Source organism: Penicillium argentinense (assembly GCF_028826775.1).
Source record: "Penicillium argentinense strain IBT 30761 chromosome Unknown utg000009l_segment0_segment0, whole genome shotgun sequence".
NCBI lineage: Eukaryota > Fungi > Ascomycota > Eurotiomycetes > Eurotiales > Aspergillaceae > Penicillium > Penicillium argentinense.
Window position 1 is genome coordinate 3,130,144 of NW_026622668.1, and position 17,943 is coordinate 3,148,086.

Consider the following 17,943-nt stretch of genomic DNA (forward strand, 5'->3'; position numbering starts at 1 on the left):
AATTGTATAATACACATTCCGATCCCCACCACTTTCCAATGTCGGGAATCCCCCACTTACTCCGGTGCCTTAACTCATGCAAGTAAAAACGTTCGGATATGCCCTCATGACTTGATGACCGGCTTGATACCCTTGTGAATAGCAGCAATACCACCAGTCAAGTTCTCATACCCACGGCCCGGAATCATAAACCCAGCCTTCTGGATCATACCCCGGAACTCCTCCTGGCTCGGGAAGCGCTCAATGCTCTCCACCAGATACTGATAGCTATCACGGTCACCCGCAACAACCTGACCAATAAGGGGAATAGCACTGAAGTTCCAGCGCTTGTACACGGCATCAAAAAGCGGATTATCCACCTTGCTGAATTCCATACAAGCAAAAACACCACCGGGCTTCAGAACGCGGAAGGCCTCATTGAGAGCAGCCTGCTTATCCGTGAAATTCCTGATTCCAAAAACAACGGTGTAGAGGTCGACCGAGGCGTCGGGGATATGCGGCATGCTTTCAGCATTGGCTTCGACGAAGGACAAGCGCGAGGTATTGTAGTAGGGTGTTTCGATAGATCGCTTCTGGCCTTCGGCCAGCATATCGGCGTTGATGTCGCTGATCGTCACCCGTGTTTCCAGGTCGTGGTTGATGTTCGTTGCGTGGTCGAGCATGCGGAAGGCAATGTCGCCGGTCCCGCCGGCGATGTCGAGAATGTTCCAGCCCTTGGTCTTGCCATCCACATCGCGGTTTGCGACGGGGCATCCCGGGTTCAACGAACGGACGAAGTGGTCTTTCCAGATTCGGTGGATGCCCAGGGACATCAGGTCGTTCATTGTGTCGTAGGAGGAGGCGACGGAGCTGAAGACAGCGCCAACTGCGAGTGTTTTGTTAGTTCTATGCACTCAATTAGACTACAACCCCCCAAGATCATAACGTACCTCGCGACTCCTTCTCCGATTCAGGCACATTGGTGAACCCGAAGTGTGTCATGCGCTCATGGTCCGACTTTGGGTCATGGGCCCGACGGGTGCAGGAAAAGCAGCGGTAGGGGGTGGTGGGCTGGAAGGCACGGCGCTTCGCACTGTAGTGCAGCGCTCGCCAGGCGGAGCGAGAAGACATGGTGGAGTTTGAAAGGAATTGAAGCAGAGAAGTCCAATGGTCCGATCTCGAGGCTCCGAGTCGCGAGGAATGACCTGCCGCCAACTTTTCGGATGCCAAGATCCACTTTTTTCTCCCGTGGCTCCTGACCGGGTCAGCCAATCACAGCGCGGAGTTTGCGAGGTGTCCAGTGGTGTTCAACCTTGCAGTAGATGGGCTTCAGCAGGAATACAATGATTGTCAAGAACTGAGTCAGGTGCTGGGTGGAATTAGCGGGCGTAGAGGTGTTGGAAAATTACTGTCCTATCTCCGAGCTTGTTTGCTGACAGCCTCATAAGTGCCGGATATATAAATTGAGGTTTCATGCCAATAACTTTGAATCATCCCATTTGATCTTCAAAATATCAGATTATTGAGCTTCCTGTTAGGCTCTATCTCAGCCGGAACAATACTGCAAATATGACATCGAATGAATTGTCTCGCTGCTGCACTATTGGCTCCCTTCACGAAGGCGAAGCCAAGGGCGAGATAAAGGACATTGGCGATTGTCCGTCTTTCAAAGTACCCATCTGAGTATAGTGACCATACTGATCAGCCATCTAGTTTCAACGTACTTCGCATACCCGACCAATCGATCCAACGAGAAAGCGATTCTCATCCTTACAGATGTGATAGGGCATCGCCTCATCAATGCTCAGCTGATAGCCGATCAATTCACCTCGAAAGGATACTTAGTGGTCATGCCGGACCTATTCAACGGCGACACTGTCGGTATCAACCGACCAGAAGGTTTCCAAATCATGGAGTGGGTAAAGAATCACCTTCCACCCCAAACACAGCCTATCATCGACGCGGTACTCAAAGAGATGCGCGAGAATATGGGCCGCAAGAGAATCGGAGGGGTTGGCTATTGCTTTGGTGGCAAGTATGTTTGTCGGTATCTCAAAGGTCGCCAATTGGATGCTGGCTTTATTGCGCATCCGACTATGGTTGAGGCAGATGAGTTGAAGGGTATCGTGGGGCCATTGAGCATTGACGCTGCAGATGAGTGGTTCCAGTGTCCCAAGTACTTATCGTTGAGCGTGCGTTGCTGACCGGTTTCTAAAGTTCGGGACTTTGTCTTCACGACTGAGAAACGTCGCGAGAGTGAGGATATTTTGGATCAAATGGATGTGCCCTACCGGACTAATTTGCTTTCTGATGTGGGGCACATATTCTCGGTTCGTTGCGACTTGTCGAAGCCTCGTCAGAAGTTCACGAAGAACAGGTTTTCAACCAGGCTGCTGCTTGGTTCGATGAGTATCTGAAGGAATAGTTTGAAGCAACAAAGAGCCCATGCTCTGACCACGGCCAATCAATGTTGAAATCGTAATCACCATCCATTGAGCATATCATTAAGAGGAATTTTATCTATACACAATGCACCAAGAACGTCAGAAAAAATATATAAAGTTATAGACAACAGAATGCATCATTCAAAGGCCAACGGCAAGAAGCCCTCCGAGTGGGAATTATCCAAGGGCCACGGCCAATCGGACAGAAGTTCGGGCGGTAGTTGAAACTGTAGCATCTGGTCTCCAATACCTGAGGTTGCTCCCACGGGAGGAGCAGTACCACTGGGAGCATATGGAGCAGGAAGACTTGTCGGCTCCGGCTTGATACCCATCAAACTGGCGCTGCCGTTGGGTGGCGGAGGGGCAACTGGAAGATTGACAAGACGGGAGTTGCGCATGTATCCATCAATGCGATCAACCTGTGACCGAAGACGTTCACTGGCACCTGCTGCGCGATGGAGACCAGTTTCAAGACGATGTAGCAAATCGGCCATTTCAAGGCTTCAGTAAAAGAGTTAGCATGGTTGTTGTGAGGCACAGGTGAGGCATAGAAAAGCAGGTCTTACAGTAAGGTGCGAACTCGCTGGTAAGAGGCGTCTGATAGGCTCCCCTCCATGACCGAACCGAGAATATAGCCGATGCCTCCAAGATGGTGGAGCTGAGGAGTTGTTAGTACGTGGATAGCCGCGTGTTGGTGATGGGGGTCTTACCAGAGGTGAGCTGATAGCTTTCAAATACTCGACAGGAACATTCGAAAAGACCCTGAGAAGTTCACCAGCCACATCGCATTTCCGGTCCAAACCAATTTCCTCGGCTGACAAGAGCACCATGCGAAGAAGCTGCAGCGTGGCTTGGATATTGGCGGATTGGAAACCAAAAGATCTTTACCGATATCACCAGTGGTTGGTGGTGTCTCGCGGAACTGAGGAGGCAGGGCCGAGTACATTGAGAGAACTCGTTCCATGACGGCTGGTTCGGACATGGACGCGGGACTGAAGAGAGACCACACCTCTTGAGTTCCGTTGGCCGATGAGAAACGACGCCGAGTACCATCGACAACGTGCTCAAGAATTCGGTATAGATCAGTGGTGAAGTTCCAGCCATGGAGCCATGATACAGGAGCTCGTGCGACGCCTGTCGCGTCGACATGACTCGGCGTACTCGATGCCGGGGATACAGGTGGTATGCTGTAGCCTCGATGTGTGATGAACTCGTCATTCAGTTCAATGGGGTATCGAACGAGAGAATGTGCTTCACGGTATCGAATGACACCGCCCCATACAATGGTCGAGTATATGTCCAAGGTGTATATAGACCAGAACTGTAATCTTGTTAGCTAGGATCAAGGACATTCAACCAAAAGCACATACCAGTCTCCGACGTTCTTCGACCTCAACGGGGCTTATGTCCTTAGGCCAAAGCTTCTCGTCGTGAAGCCCCTCCATGGTGGTGAGTGTATGGTACATGCCAGAATATTTTTGCATGTTTTTGATATGGCCATTTTGAATACTAGCAATAGCCAGAATGGCACATGCTCGCATATAGTTCATGCCCTTCGCGGCTGCGAGGTCACGAGGCAAAGCGTCTTTAGCTGCCGCATAGAATGCTTCAGAAGGCGGCTCCAGCAGCTCTTCTCGGTGCCATCTATTGCTGTATAAGGCACCATCGCGCGCGCGGCCTGATACTAATGAACAGACAGCCATCGTTGATGCAAAAAGTCCCTGATTTGTGAGATGTTCCTTATTGTTGATGCTCTCGATGAACGACTGCTTGTGGAACAATGGGAAGCTAAAAACGGAGTTAGTTGATATGCCCGTGCATTAATAGCACGTCGGAGACAGATTAATCTTACATGGGATAGACAATCTCGAAATAGACCTGGACGAGGTTTCGAATCGACCTATCACTGGCAATAGCAAATGCCTTCCACGAGTTTCGCAACGCGCCGTCATCATCGTACCCCTCCGCCGTTGACCATCCCGTGTTGAAAGAGGACCAGGGGTCCCCAGTCAATGACGGGCGCGGGCCCGAATCTGGGTAAGCCGAGCTTCTCGAAGCCGACGACCCTGAGGCTCTTTCAGGAGCTAGTACTTGAGTAGCGGTGGGGACATTCCCTGACATGGCTCTCGCTGATGATGACTCCCGCGCATTCACCCTGGTGCCAGCCTTGACGCCGCGGCGCTTGGCCGGGCGATCAAAGGTACATGCGACATCGAAATCGGCGCAATTCTGGCACCGGCCTAGCTGATCATCGCTTCGGCTGCATTTGATGCTGCGCCGATTGCAGAAGTCGCCTAAAGGGGTGTCAATTTCACATTCTCCCGTTTATCCGCGCAGCACGAGGGAAGTGGAGAACTGAGCTGCGCGTTGGAACGCGGGGGGAGGATTCTTACAGGCTTTGGAGACGCGCTGGAGCTTTCGCGGTTTTTGCGACATTCAAGTTATTTCAAACCATGCCACCACACGAACTAGATTAGATGGGCTCGGCGGTACGGGGGGGGGTTCTCGGCTGGAGAATTCGGTTCCGGGGAGAACGGGAGCGCGGAGCACGGCGTCTGGGGGACGCGCCTCTGTGGAGTACTTCGGGCTGGTGGTGGCTGGCGGCGTCGTACTACGGGGCCAAGAGTGAAGAAAGGGGAAATGGGATCTGGGGCTGATCGGGCGATGGTTCAATGGTGCCAATTGTCTCAATGGCCATTGAAGATACCTGAGGTCAAACCATCGAGTCCAGATGGCCGACAGCGACCCGCCCCGCTGAGTCAGCACGGTGCCATCGTCTTCTGGCCCCCAGCGAATCGCGTCGCGCGGTTTACACTATCGTTCAAGTTGCTAGCACGTAGCGTCAAGTTGTAGGACTCATAATATACTGGTAGGTGACAGGATGCAGAATTGGTGTGGCAGACCGAAAGAAATGCATTGCAGACATTATATCTCTATCGCTGATGTTGTAGCACTTAGGCCAGTATAGGTGGAGGTGGTAGTACAGGTCAAATTTGTGAAATGGTTGGTGATGATGATGATGGCGAATTCTAAGCAGTGGAAGCAGTGGAGCATTATGGTTCGTCGTGCACCGACACTATTGATTCCGACTTCGGTGCATGGTAGGTTTGGGTTTTTGTGACTCCATGCGTCGCCAAAACATCGCCATGGAGTTTGTAAGCCCGTTCCATTTGCCAGTGGAAGGGGCTGCTGGTGGAGAAAAGAGCCTCAATGGACTCGAGGGAGCGGTTTCGAGTTTCAGGGTAGACTGTCACAAGGATTAGACATGGAAGGAGGCCTCTCGGACAGGAGGATAAATCTCACATAGAAAGACAATCGGTATCCAGATCAAGTTCAGCCCAGCAAGAAGGAAATAGGCACGGCTCTAGGTCCAAGTCAGCAAGTGGAAGTTGCAAGTAGGTTTAAAAGTAACTGACATGAAGGTTACCAAACAAAATGGGATTGACCAGTGTGGTCATGCCCACGCCAATGGCCCAGCCTGTGATTCCAAACCCATTGCCCTGGGCCCGCAGGTCACTCGGGAAGATCTCGGTGGGTATTAAAAAGGCCACGGTACCCCAGGTGGCGGCATAGCTATCCAGAATTAGTCTCCATATGGAACTGCGGGGTGTCAAATTCCAACGTACCCAAGATTGAACAAGAAAAGCATCGTAATGGCGGGAGGGGCGTATTGCTTGACCTTTTCAGGGTGGTACCAGGATGCTTCATATAGCGCGCCGGCAATCAGGTTGACCGCGAACAGGACAGCAGCTCCGCCCATCAGGCAGGGTCTGCGACCAAGGCGATCTATAATCTGAGCACTAATGATAGTGCCAACAATGCCAATTGTGTTGACACCCCCGGAAAGACCACTGATTTGTATTTCGCCGTATTCAGCCTGCTCGAGGAGAGTTGGGGCATATGCAGTGACAGCCTAGGCGGCAATTCGAGTCAGCGACCGGGGTTCATCAACACACCAACGGATGTCCAACTTACCGAGATTCCAGTCCAGGATGCCATTATTTGAAGCCATATACACAGCCATGCACGTCGACCCAAATTTGTACCTTTGTCTCCGCCTTTTCCACACAGAATCTTGGCAAACTGCAATGGAGAGCTGGGCTTGCTGTGCTTTGCTGTGGCCACGATTTCGCAGTATTCCCGATCTATCTCTTCCTCTGTAGCCCTGTCCTTGCGCAATCGAATCAAAAGATCACGCGCTTCATCTGTTCTTCCCACCGAGGCTAAAAATCGAGGGCTATCAGGCAGCATCTTGATGAACAATGCAAGTAGGAGGGCGGGGAAACACTGGAAGGCGAGGAGGAACCGCCATCGGACGTCAGAATACCCATGGTTGATAAAGGACAGGCCGAAGGAGATCCAATAGGCGACAGAAATTCCGAGGTCTGAGTATTAGTCTATTGTTAGTATGGAGCTCGCAAGGCACCGGCGGGAGTTGTTAGGGCGGGCACGTACAGTTGGCTATAAAGACGTAACCTAGGAATCCCCCTCGGTGGTTCGCCGTTGAGGTCTCCGAGACCAACACAGGCGTGATGCCCGTCAGAGCTAGAGGCCCCCCACGAGTTAATCAAGCTCCTGGGATGGGTCTCGCTAAAGCGCACTAGCAGGGGTACTCACCACCAGTGCCAATACCTGTCACCACTCTGGCGCAGATCATGAAATTTGAGTTTGAGATGGCAGATTGCAGGGCCCCTCCAACCAACGCGAACAATGACCCTGCGAGTAACCCATTGATGCGTCCCACTCGATCTGCGAGCCATCCTCCGGCAAAGCAGCCAAAGATCGCCCCCAAGTAGTAGACGCTCACGATGCCCCCTTGATGGGTGGTGTTGGTGACCTTCCCACTGGCCTTGCCAATGCCGACCAAGGTCAGGTAGTTCGGGGCCGAATTGACGCCTCCCATGACGCCCTGGTCATAGCCCTCGAAGAAGATGGAGATGAGCGAGAAGACATGGATGGCAACGCTCAGCTGCCGCGGCGAAAGCCGCTTCCATAGCGTGGTGTATCCCATGGCCAGCTCAGCATCAGTGCGTGCCCCTGCAGCTCGTCGCGCCGGACGATCCAACGTATGGGTCCAATTCCAGCTCTAGGTGTGACGAGATGGGGCCAAGATCATTTGGGAGCGCCAGCCGCAACGGATCTTCTGGAACTTCGCCGGGGGGACCACTCTTGGAGCGTGTAACCATTTAGCACCGGCAGATTCTGTTGCATTAGTCTCGCCCATTAGCCGTTTTGCAGGTTATGCCTTCAGGCGGTCTGGCCATCTGCCGGGCAGTCCAACCCTCCACGATGCACGAATGCTGGTTCTTGCAGCTGCGATGTTGGTTCGACCGCAAATTTTGGTTGTGGATGTGGGCAGCAGGATGGACATCCCAGTCGCTGGTCGCCTTTTTATAAACTGCCATCCTGCCTTCAGGGGTTGAGGCTTTTCCCTTCCTTTGTTCCCCAGTGACATTACGACGTAGTTCGTTACTCGAGCCTAGAAACCATGGGCTCAGTGTACCCCTCAGAGGCCCTGTCGGGTGCGCCGTTGGATTTGACTGTCCTTGGTTTGAATAGCGGGACGTCGATGGTGAGCGATTTTTGCATTGGAAAGGCAGCATGGGAACAGACGCGATTAAGACTGGTCTAGGATGGGATCGACTGTGCCCTCTGTCGATTTCGCCAGGAAACACCAGAGTCGCCCATGCACTTTGAACTCCTCAAAGTAAGTAACACATCGATTTGCATCTCACTTCGGAACTCCCGACTAACCGGTGACTTCAGTATGGCGAAATCCCGCTGGAGCAAACGATCAAGAAAAGAGTCATGAACATCATCCTCCACAATCATACATCGCCTTCGGAACTATCAGAAGTGAATGTCATTCTGGGCGAGACCTTTGCATCCGCCGTACATCAGTTCTGCAAAGACTTCCAGGTCGACATCAACACGATCGACGCCCTGGGCTCTCACGGACAGACAATATGGCTCCTGTCCATGCCAGAACCCGACGAAACGCGTAGCGCACTAACCATGGCCGAGGGCTCTTTTCTGGCTTCTCGAACCGGTATCACATCTGTGACCGACTTTCGCGTCAGCGACCAAGCCGCTGGCCGACAGGGTGCGCCTTTGATCGCGTTCTTCGATGCCCTTGTACTACACCACCCCACAAAGCTACGCGCATGCCAGAATATCGGTGGCATTGCCAACGTCTGCTTCATTCCACCCGACACACATGGCGGTGTTAACGCTTGCTACGACTTCGACACTGGTCCTGGTAATGTTTTTATTGATGCGGTTGTACGGCACTATACGAATGGCGAACGCGAGTATGACAAGGATGGTGAAATGGGTGCTCGTGGGATAGTCAAACAAGAGCTGGTGGATGAGTTCCTGCGTCACCCGTACTTCGCGCTGGACCCTCCAAAAACAACCGGTCGTGAAGTCTTCCGAGACACGCTCGCGCATGAATTTATCAATAAGGCAGAGGCTAAGGGCTTGAAACCTGATGATGTTGTCGCCACTATTACTCGCGTCACTTCACAGGCCATTGTCGATCACTACCGTCGCTATGCGCCCGAGGGACTCGAAATTGCGGAGATCTTCATGTGCGGCGGAGGAGCGTATAACCCCAATATTGCAGCGTTCATCCAGAAGAACTATCTCAACACGAAGATCTTTATGCTTGATGATGCTGGAATCCCCAGTGGTGCAAAGGAGGCTATTACCTTTGCCTGGCAAGGGATGGAGGCGATCGTCGGTCGCTCAATCCCAGTTCCAACTCGCGTCGAAACGCGTCAGGAATATGTCCTGGGAAAAGTGTCGCCTGGGAAGAATTATCGCAAGGTCCTGCGCCATGGCATGCTGTTCGGTGCGGGCCGTGATCATTTGGCCCCTGTCAAAGAGCTGGTGAATTATATCGATGGCAAGGTGTTCGACAACAAATGGTGAAAGGGCGGAGGTGGAAGACCAGCGTTATTGATTTCAGCATTCAATGCTTGGGCGTGCATTTTTCTTCGGCATTATGATTTCACCAGTCTGTTCGCAATGCGATGATACACGAATATAATTTACGCTTTCTGTCAGGCTGTACAGAGAATGCACCTACTGATGAATGAAACCAATACCGGCTAAATACCCAAGGCCAATAGATCATATTACTGCTCATCCCTACTTCAGGGTCGAGGATAATGTGGGTTCACTGCTTGCCTATCAGAGCTAGCTTGACGGCTCTGGTCCGAAGACACTAAATAGCCCCATCGCTCCACTGGAACCGCAAGGCGAGCTCAAAATAGACGCTACGGGTACATTCATTCCGGAAGCTCGTGAGAAATAACGTTGGGAGGGGGGTGTCAGTTATGTGTCGAGTCTTCAGATGGTTGCACAGAAATGATAGATCTTCGTCTGGAAATAGTAGGATCTTGGTACCTAGGTATATAATAAACATATATACAAATTTTGAATTTTGTCAAATTTGAAATAAAATAAAATGACTCATCCTGTCAGGGTATTTTATAAATCCGATCGAAGCTGACGTCCCTATCAAAAATCGTGAAAAAATATCGGCGATCGCTCGGTACCGAGTGTTTGCCGGGCATCGCCTCCTGGAAAGCGGCACAGGGCTCACCGGACAGTATTTTTAAAAGTAACCCTGCCTCAATCTGATAGCCGTGTAACAAGTCTTCTAGCCTATCAGATGTAGTCCGTATATCTATCCAGGAGTTGAGATATCTAGCAAACCGGGATATATCTCGGTGATGGTTCGGCGGAGACGCAGGATATGCACTTTACTATAGATGTTGTTGCGCTTACTGAAGTTATAAATACCTGCGCGGTACAATCATGGCTTGGACCTGAATTCCATAATTTCTCTAGTTACACCTAATCCACAATCCTCAAAATGGCCAAAGCAATATCACCTGAACCAGAAGCCCTTGAACCAGCACATCACTTGGTTGGGGATGAAACCCGCGAAAGCCTCCGCCAGGCGGGAATCACAGAGAATGCACCAGCCACACTATACAACTACCCCGAAGTAGGACAGAAAGGAGACCCGATGTTCCCAGAAGAATATGTCGTCGAAACTCAAACCGGCCTCGTTCCACAAAAGACCCTGGAGCAGATGCGATCGCACTGCTCGACACCGACGACCCAGGCACCCCGAGACAACAACACCGACTTGGAGAAAGGGCCCAAGGAGCCTGCGGAATTTGTGACATTCACCATCGATGATCCCGAGCACCCGTATAATTGGTCGCGTGGTTATCGATGGTACATCACCCTGGTCGCGTCTGCACTCGTCGTCTGCGTTGCTTACGGCTCATCGATTGTTACGGGTGGTCTGGGTTTAATCGAAGAGCAATACAACGTCTCTCTCGAGGTGGCGATTCTTACATGTTCAATTATGGTCTGTGGCTTTGCAGTCGGGCCTCTACTCTGGTCTCCGCTCTCTGAAATCATCGGACGAAGACCGGTATACATCATCTCGATTAGTCTTTATGTGATCTTCAATATTCCATGCGCCCTTTCGCCTAATATCGGCGGCCTTCTCGTCTGCCGGTTCCTCTGCGGCGTATTCTCCAGTTCAGGCCTTTCTCTCGCTGGTGGCACTATCGCAGATATCTGGAGCATCGAGGAGCGTGGAATGGCTATTGCTTATTTCGCCGCTGCACCCTATTGCGGCCCTGTCATCGGACCAATTGTGACCGGATGGATAAATGTCGGCACCGGTCGACTGGACCTTTTCTTCTGGACAAATATGGCCTTCGCAGGCGTCATCATGATCATGGTCGGCGCCATCCCCGAGACATATGCCCCAGTGATTCTTAAGAGGCGCGCCGCGAAGCTGCGCAAGGAAACCGGAAACCCGTACATCGTCACAGAGCAAGAGCAGCACAAGCCTTCGCTGAGCGATATTGCTCGCACAATGCTGATCCGCCCCGTCACAATGATCATGACCGAGCCCGTCCTCGACCTGATGTGCATGTACATCATCCTCATCTACTCGATGCTCTACGCCTTCTTCTTCGCATACCCCGTTATCTTCGGAAGACTCTACAACTACAACGACGGCCAGATCGGACTGATGTTCATTCCGATTCTAATTGGCGCGGGCATTTCACTACTCGTGACTCCAGCCATCGAGAAACAGTTCGTAAAAGTCTGTCAATCGCGAGCCCCAACGCCCGAAGACCGACTCCTCGCATCGCTATTTGGTGCGCCTTTTATTCCCATCGCCTTCTTCCTGCTCGGCGCGACCTCCTACACGCACATAATCTGGGTGGGGCCTGCTTCGTCTGGAATTGCGTTCGGATTCGGCATGGTGCTCTGCTACTATGCTGTGAATAACTACCTGATCGATGCGTATCAGAAATATGCGGCGTCGGCACTGGCGGCTAAGGTTTTTTTGAGATCGGGTGGTGGTGCTGCGTTCCCGCTTTTCATTACGCAGATGTATGATCGTCTGGGTTTGCAGTGGGCTTCGTGGTTGCTTGCTTTCATTGGTGTGGGGATGGTTTTTATTCCTTTCGGCTTTTACTTTTATGGTCTTAAGCTTCGGGCGAAGCTTACTAGGGATTGAGTATGGTAGAAGCATGCCGCATCACCATGTGATTGTGATGGACTGAAAAGTGGAAGCAAGGAGCGATATAGGGGGATAGAGGTTGATGAGCTTAGAGGCGCCGGTCTGACAGAATATTTTATGTGAATACAACGGGATCTTAATGTTTAACAAAGAATGGACTGTAGTATGTACAGATATCCCTGCTTGGAGAGAAACAATATCCCGAGAGAGGGCGAGGAAAATTCAATTGAAACCATTTGGAGAGTTTTCAAGCTCAATCCGTGGTAAGATCCCACAGACTGCGAACAGTAACACCCTGGGACCACTTTCCACCAGTCTCATCTTTCTGCAAAGTGAATCCAACAGTCTTCTTCTCACCAGGGAGAAGGGTGAAAGAGTTCTCATCAAAGTACCCAACGACACCAGCTGGGTAATCCAGCCAGGTATAAAGCGAGACACCATTCTTAGCCTCCACCGTAAAAGTACTATTCTTCTCATTAAGCGAGATCTCGACCTTCGGATCCTTAAGAGAAAGCTTGTTGGGAAAGACAGGGGTGAATTGGTTGCGGTGAGTGAAGGTATAGACCGACGAACTGTCAGAGTTAGGCAGACGACCGCGGGCATTCATAGACAGCACCAAAACGGCATCTGACTTGTCAGTCAGTGACAGAGCAGACAACTTTGTCGAATAAATATGAGTGGTATTCAATCCACCGACAGTGAAGCGATGAGTCTGGGGCGTGCCGGCATTACCAGCAATAGGCTTGCCAGATAGATCCACCCAAGTAAGGTTGACCGTGCCGCGAGCAGTATCCCACAGATCCGACGTGACATACACAGAGAGGTCACCGGTGGTAGAGTTCCAGAACGGCGAAATGATGACAGGCTTGTAGATATCACGAGCCATGTAGTGAAGCTTCTTCCAGCGGCCATCATACTCGATTCCAGCCCAGGTGGGCGCTTGCCAGATATCCTCGAGCTGCCAGTACAGAGAGCCGAGCTGGCGCTCGGGCATACCGCTACCACGACGGTAGAATTGAATCTGCGCCTTGTACATGTCGGCCTGGAACATCTGGGTTGCGTCGCACCAGGCGCTGAAGTTGGCGATGGAGTCGTGCTTGTTCGGGATTGGGTAGTAGCGCTCGACTGCCATGGTCATCTCGCCCATGCCCATTGACGCGTTCCGGAAGTTGTGTGTGTCTGTATTGCCTGGTGGATAGTGGTGGTTTCGGAGAACAACCGTGCTGCTGTTGAATTGGAGCTCGTCGTCGTCGACTGCTTGCTTCCAGGTTTGCAGGCTGGGCATACTGTGGTAGCCAAATTCGTTTGCGAAACGACCAACCGGGTAGCTTCTGTAGTCGAAGGCCACTCTGCTGTCGTAGTTGTAGTGGTCGGTATCCGAGTAGTAGGATCCGCTGGTGGTGTTGTCGTAACGCTCAGCCATGGGGACGGGCGCAGACATGTTGACCCAAAGGAAGCCGTTGTTGGTGCTGCTGGGCATGTAGGAAATTGAGCGCGAGTTCTCATACACCAGCGGCAGGATCAGGCTGATGTAGAGCTTCTCGTACTCACCCACCCAGTGGGAATAATGCTTGGGATCCGCTTGCTTAATAAGGGGCAGCTCGAGACTCTCGATTTCGTTTCCGCCAGCCCACAAAGCTAACGATGGGTGATGGTTCACGCGTCGCACATTGTAGATGACTTCCTGTGCGACATTGTCCAGGAAGGGCTGGTCCGTTGGGTACATTGCATCGCTGAACTGGAACTCGCTCCAGAGAAGAACACCACGCTCGTCTGCAATGTCATAGATGAAGTCAGGAAGATACGCGCCAGAGGCCCAGACACGAAGCATGTTCTGGTTTCCAGCTACGACGGCATTGAATAGCCGCTCCATCTTGTCCTCGGTGACTCGGGGCCAGAAAGCATCGGGAGGAATGAAGTTCGAGCCCTTGGCATAGAATTCCTGGCCGTTGACTTCGAAGTGCCAGTTTGCGCCCGGTGCAATACCCTGCGCCAGTTGCTCCTCGGTGATATTGAGCCTATTAAGGAAGATTGTACGGAAGCCAGTGCGCTTGGTCACACTTGCGAGACTCTTCTCGTCCTTGCTCTGGATTTTGATAGAGGCAGTGTACAAGTTCTGCTTGCCCAGGCCGTTCGGCCACCAGAGTTTCGGCGCGTCGGCGTCAACCGTGATAGACCCAGTGATGGTCTGTCCGGAGACAGACCCATTCTCGAGCGGACCGGACTTGAGTATCTTGCCTGATTCGACGTCCTTGATCTCAATGGCCATAGATGACTGATCCGGAAGAGATCCGAGGAAGTCAATGCTTGCATTGACGACCCAGGGCTGGCTTTGGTCGGGAGCCAGGTGGTTGATTTGGCCCTTGCGGAAGATATCCAGATCGGTGTTTAGCACGTAGACGCTCTCTTCATCGTCAAACTGTACGAGGTAGGCCTTCTGCCATGGTCCGACCGGCGCGAAGGCTGGGCCCCAATCCCATCCGAAATCGGACTGCTCTTTGCGCATGAACCAGCGATTCGGGAATTCGTAGATCTGCTGTGGGCCATAGGGCCATGCTAACGGTGTGTCAGAAACACTTTCGATGTCGTATTTGGTCAAACGTACTTTGAGAATTGGGATCTTCGGCAATTTTATTGACGATCTCAGGGGCGCTGCCAAAGTGCAAGGCGAGGTAGGGATCCCCTTTGCAGTTGCCGAGGGCGTTGGAAATATCAAAGGTATACTGGCGGAACTGGTTATCTGTTGTTCCGACGACCTGCCCGCAAACCTCAATGGTCGTGAAAGTGTCGAGTCCATTGAAGACGAGGAAAGATGTCTTTGAACTCAAAGATCTGTCTAGAGTCAATTGATATCCAGAAGGTAAGAGGGTGGTGGGGATGACTGACAGCCCTTGGATAGGGTCGCTGGTGTATGTCCAGTTGTTGTTTACAATCCAACGGAGATTGAAGTCGTTCAGGCCGTAGTATCTGTTTTCGGTCAGTGTGCTATTCTTTCGAAGTGGCTGTATCGTACTGACGGGTCATCTCATGGAACTGTTAGCTTCCAGCCTCATTGCCTTGGGGCCTGCAGGGAACTCACCGATGGCCTTTGCCGCATAGAGATCCAAATGAGCCTGTGAGGGTAGTCGCCCCGGCACCGAAATATTCAGCGCCTTACTCGAGACAGTCCAGCCATCGCCGCTGAGGTCCACGACATGCTGTCCTAGCACAGCTGGCGCCGTCGTGGGCAGCAAAGCTAGCGCAAACTTCTTCCACGAATGCATGGTGACACCGATAGCGAGCAGGAGGCCGTGCCTAGACGGGAACGGGCTCGCTGTTATATCGAGTTCGGGTCCAACCAACCCGACGTGTGCTGCACAACAGCTTGGCTACCACTCCGGATGAATACCGGCCGCCAAGTGGAGGCGAGGGTGCTTCTGCTGCTCGGCTGTTATCAATTAAATGGCGCTAGGCATGGACCTTGCCATTCGTTGCGGGCGTGGGTGTCGGAGATGGATGGGATTAATCTGGCCAGGCTAGGAGACGGGGCCTCGAGCGGGGGAGGACGCAACGGTAGCAGCGTCGAGTAGCGGGCAGGGGGCATTTCTCGGGGAATGAAGCAATCAATCCCCAAATTTGGGCCTGCGTGGCGGGAAAAGGCGACGATCTGCATTGCTTGACTGCGGAGCGCGCGGAGGCGAGAGGGGGCGCCCCGCCGGCAGCTGAGGGCTCTAAGGACACGCGAGTCAAACACTACATTATGTAGTGCAGAGTGAGCTCGATGCAGAAAGTAGTATATGGAATTGAGTTGCATCTCCTGGAAAATTTCAATATTTTTTCTAAAACTCAGGTGGAAATGTAAAGGCCCAACCACTTTGCCGCATGGCTGGCCAAAGTGCCGGAATGAACCCCTGGATCCGAGCGACTAGTACATACTTGATCAGGATACACTGTAGATGCGGTCATCGCCTTTCCTATCTATTCTCCATACAAGCACGGGTAATATTCTATCTATTTAAGCGTACATGATCATTCCGTCAGATTCTGGCGCATCTGCTGCACATCCTCAGTCGAGAATCCAAGTTTAGTCGTCAGATATTCCTCGACGCCCCCTTGGTAGGTGTTCTCGAACATCTTCAGAAAAGCGGCCATGGCGTGTGCCCGCACGCCACTGAGTTTCAGCATGCCGATCGCTTCGGGAGTGAGGTGTTCAGTGCCCATATTCAATGCTAGTGCCTGTGTCAGGTTCTCCCGCACGCTCTCCAATCCAATGCGCGTGAGGATATAGTCATTAATTACATCTCCATGGGATCGTCCAACCAAGAGCAATATCAATGCGGCGAGGACTCCAGTGCGGTCTTTGCCGGCTACAAGATTGAGGGCATTAATAAATGTAGCCAACAGCTTGGTGTACCGTGCAGGAACTCACCTGAACAGTGGAAGATAAACGGATCATCAAGCTGATCTCGGATATGACGGAACACCTGGCCAAAGGCAGGTGTCGCCGCCTCGAGGATCCCCATATACATCTTAACAAAACCGGCCGCGCAATTTTCCTCGCCGGCGAAATCGCGAAGATTCAATGACGCCGGTCGCGCGCCGTAAGGCATCCATATGGTTTCGACTCCATCGATCTCGGGACTCGGCGCCCGTTCTCTCTCGCCTTGATTCCGCAAATCAAATATCGTCGTGATGCCCAATTTATTTGTCAAGATGATCTTGCCGGTCTCTGTGATGTCAGACATATTCCCGGAGCGGTAGACATAGCCCGCCCGGAGGGTATTATTATGGCCAAGATCGCGAAAATTCGACACGCCGGGGACTGTGATGAAGGGCGGCAGCGAGATGATCTTGGCGACGGTGGCCTCCGGGATCGGAGTCGTGATGTCGGTGTCTAGCACCTCGCGCAGGTTGTCGGTATTGATCATGGTGGCAGGGGAATGCGGATGTGCCTGAATTGGTTTCAAATTCGAGCAGGTCAAAAGAATAATCGGCTTCGATCGAACCTTTATTGAACAATTCTCAGGTACCCACACGCTCCTGGTGCCTCAGGGGCGATGTCATCGTCTCCATTGTGCACTTCCCTGGAAGGAAAGGATGACGGTGGGTGGGTTCCACCGCGAAAAAGGTACGCGGAGCGATGACGCCCAGGCACGTCGCAGATTTGATGTCATCGGCCTCCCCCGACTTAGCTAAGCTCAGATTTTTGCTGAGATCGCTCTAAACATTTTTGATTGAGCATGTCACAGTTTATTTTTAAGGGATAACATCAATAGAAATGATTATTTGTAGACCATCAGTCGAGGCCAAGTTCGTAATCGCGGTGGCATCGCTACTGGATTATCATGATGCGGGTGTATGGTTCAGCCCCCAGCTCTAACATGTGCCATGTGATGATCGAGGAAGAATGGCCTAGAACACTCCCCAGTCATGTCGATCTCTTAAGAAATTATCAAATACAACACATACTTGAAGCACTACATCCTTTGCATAGAAACTGATATTTTGCCTTGTTTCCATTCCAACGACTAGTAGAGCAGAAACGACTTCACATTGCGAGTTCTACTTGAATACTCATTCGTTTCGCTTCAAGTCGTTCACCTATCCATCATGATCCTTACTTGTAGACTTACTCTGCCCCATGACGAAACGGGAGGTCTCACACCGTAATCGTTTAGGTACCTTATCATCTGCTTTTCCCAAAATGGCATACGGGTTCAATTCTGATCGAAATGCGACTTTGTTGACCTATATAGGGTATCCCCGGATCTAAACTAGTCTAGGGACTAGCACCGGTAGTAAGGAAGATATGAATCGAGTCTTGTCGATCTGGCCGGGGTATGTCAACGTCCAAAGGTGGGGGTCCCCGGGCCTTTTTGCTGAAGGCACCCAATCGTCGTCGGAGAAGGTTGGGTTCCGATCAAGAGATTTATGATTGCTGCAAGATGCCTGTAGTGAATGTTCTTACGTGCATCC

The 17,943-nt window shown here is 51.8% G+C and overlaps 8 protein-coding genes across 8 annotated transcripts; 3 read left to right on the forward strand and 5 right to left on the reverse strand.

The window, feature by feature from the left end:
* Nucleotides 1-104: 104 nt before the first annotated feature.
* Nucleotides 105-1,110, reverse strand: N7532_008757 (class I SAM-dependent methyltransferase; the record flags this gene model as incomplete). Its single annotated transcript, XM_056621249.1, has 2 exons — nt 105-865; nt 930-1,110. The coding sequence occupies 2 exons, from the start codon at nt 1,108-1,110 to the stop codon at nt 105-107; spliced, it is 942 nt and encodes a 313-aa protein (XP_056472055.1).
* A 438-nt stretch (nt 1,111-1,548) lies between these two features.
* On the forward strand, nt 1,549-2,404 carry N7532_008758 (uncharacterized protein; the record flags this gene model as incomplete). The annotated part of the gene is made up of 4 exons (XM_056621250.1): nt 1,549-1,636; nt 1,693-2,100; nt 2,197-2,309; nt 2,357-2,404. 4 exons carry the CDS (start codon nt 1,549-1,551, stop codon nt 2,402-2,404), a joined length of 657 nt encoding a protein of 218 aa, XP_056472056.1.
* Nucleotides 2,405-2,560: 156 nt separating this feature from the next.
* N7532_008759 (putative C6 transcription factor) lies at nt 2,561-4,859 on the reverse strand (the record flags this gene model as incomplete). Its single annotated transcript, XM_056621251.1, has 7 exons — nt 2,561-2,924; nt 2,990-3,081; nt 3,134-3,273; nt 3,312-3,744; nt 3,794-4,211; nt 4,276-4,717; nt 4,817-4,859. The coding sequence occupies 7 exons, from the start codon at nt 4,857-4,859 to the stop codon at nt 2,561-2,563; spliced, it is 1,932 nt and encodes a 643-aa protein (XP_056472057.1).
* Nucleotides 4,860-5,476: 617 nt separating this feature from the next.
* On the reverse strand, nt 5,477-7,434 carry N7532_008760 (putative MFS sugar transporter; the record flags this gene model as incomplete). The annotated part of the gene is made up of 7 exons (XM_056621252.1): nt 5,477-5,670; nt 5,727-5,787; nt 5,840-5,996; nt 6,050-6,336; nt 6,399-6,808; nt 6,879-6,968; nt 7,041-7,434. The coding sequence occupies 7 exons, from the start codon at nt 7,432-7,434 to the stop codon at nt 5,477-5,479; spliced, it is 1,593 nt and encodes a 530-aa protein (XP_056472058.1).
* Nucleotides 7,435-7,911: 477 nt separating this feature from the next.
* N7532_008761 (UPF0075 domain protein) lies at nt 7,912-9,356 on the forward strand (the record flags this gene model as incomplete). Its single annotated transcript, XM_056621253.1, has 3 exons — nt 7,912-7,995; nt 8,056-8,130; nt 8,190-9,356. 3 exons carry the CDS (start codon nt 7,912-7,914, stop codon nt 9,354-9,356), a joined length of 1,326 nt encoding a protein of 441 aa, XP_056472059.1.
* A 949-nt stretch (nt 9,357-10,305) lies between these two features.
* On the forward strand, nt 10,306-11,985 carry N7532_008762 (MFS transporter; the record flags this gene model as incomplete). The annotated part of the gene is made up of 1 exon (XM_056621254.1): nt 10,306-11,985. One exon carries the CDS (start codon nt 10,306-10,308, stop codon nt 11,983-11,985), a length of 1,680 nt encoding a protein of 559 aa, XP_056472060.1.
* Nucleotides 11,986-12,241: 256 nt separating this feature from the next.
* N7532_008763 (uncharacterized protein) lies at nt 12,242-15,640 on the reverse strand (the record flags this gene model as incomplete). Its single annotated transcript, XM_056621255.1, has 5 exons — nt 12,242-14,544; nt 14,594-14,955; nt 15,006-15,012; nt 15,068-15,301; nt 15,448-15,640. 5 exons carry the CDS (start codon nt 15,638-15,640, stop codon nt 12,242-12,244), a joined length of 3,099 nt encoding a protein of 1,032 aa, XP_056472061.1.
* A 356-nt stretch (nt 15,641-15,996) lies between these two features.
* Nucleotides 15,997-16,895, reverse strand: N7532_008764 (tyrosine-protein phosphatase; the record flags this gene model as incomplete). Its single annotated transcript, XM_056621256.1, has 2 exons — nt 15,997-16,334; nt 16,397-16,895. 2 exons carry the CDS (start codon nt 16,893-16,895, stop codon nt 15,997-15,999), a joined length of 837 nt encoding a protein of 278 aa, XP_056472062.1.
* Between the last annotated feature and the right edge of the window lie 1,048 nt (nt 16,896-17,943).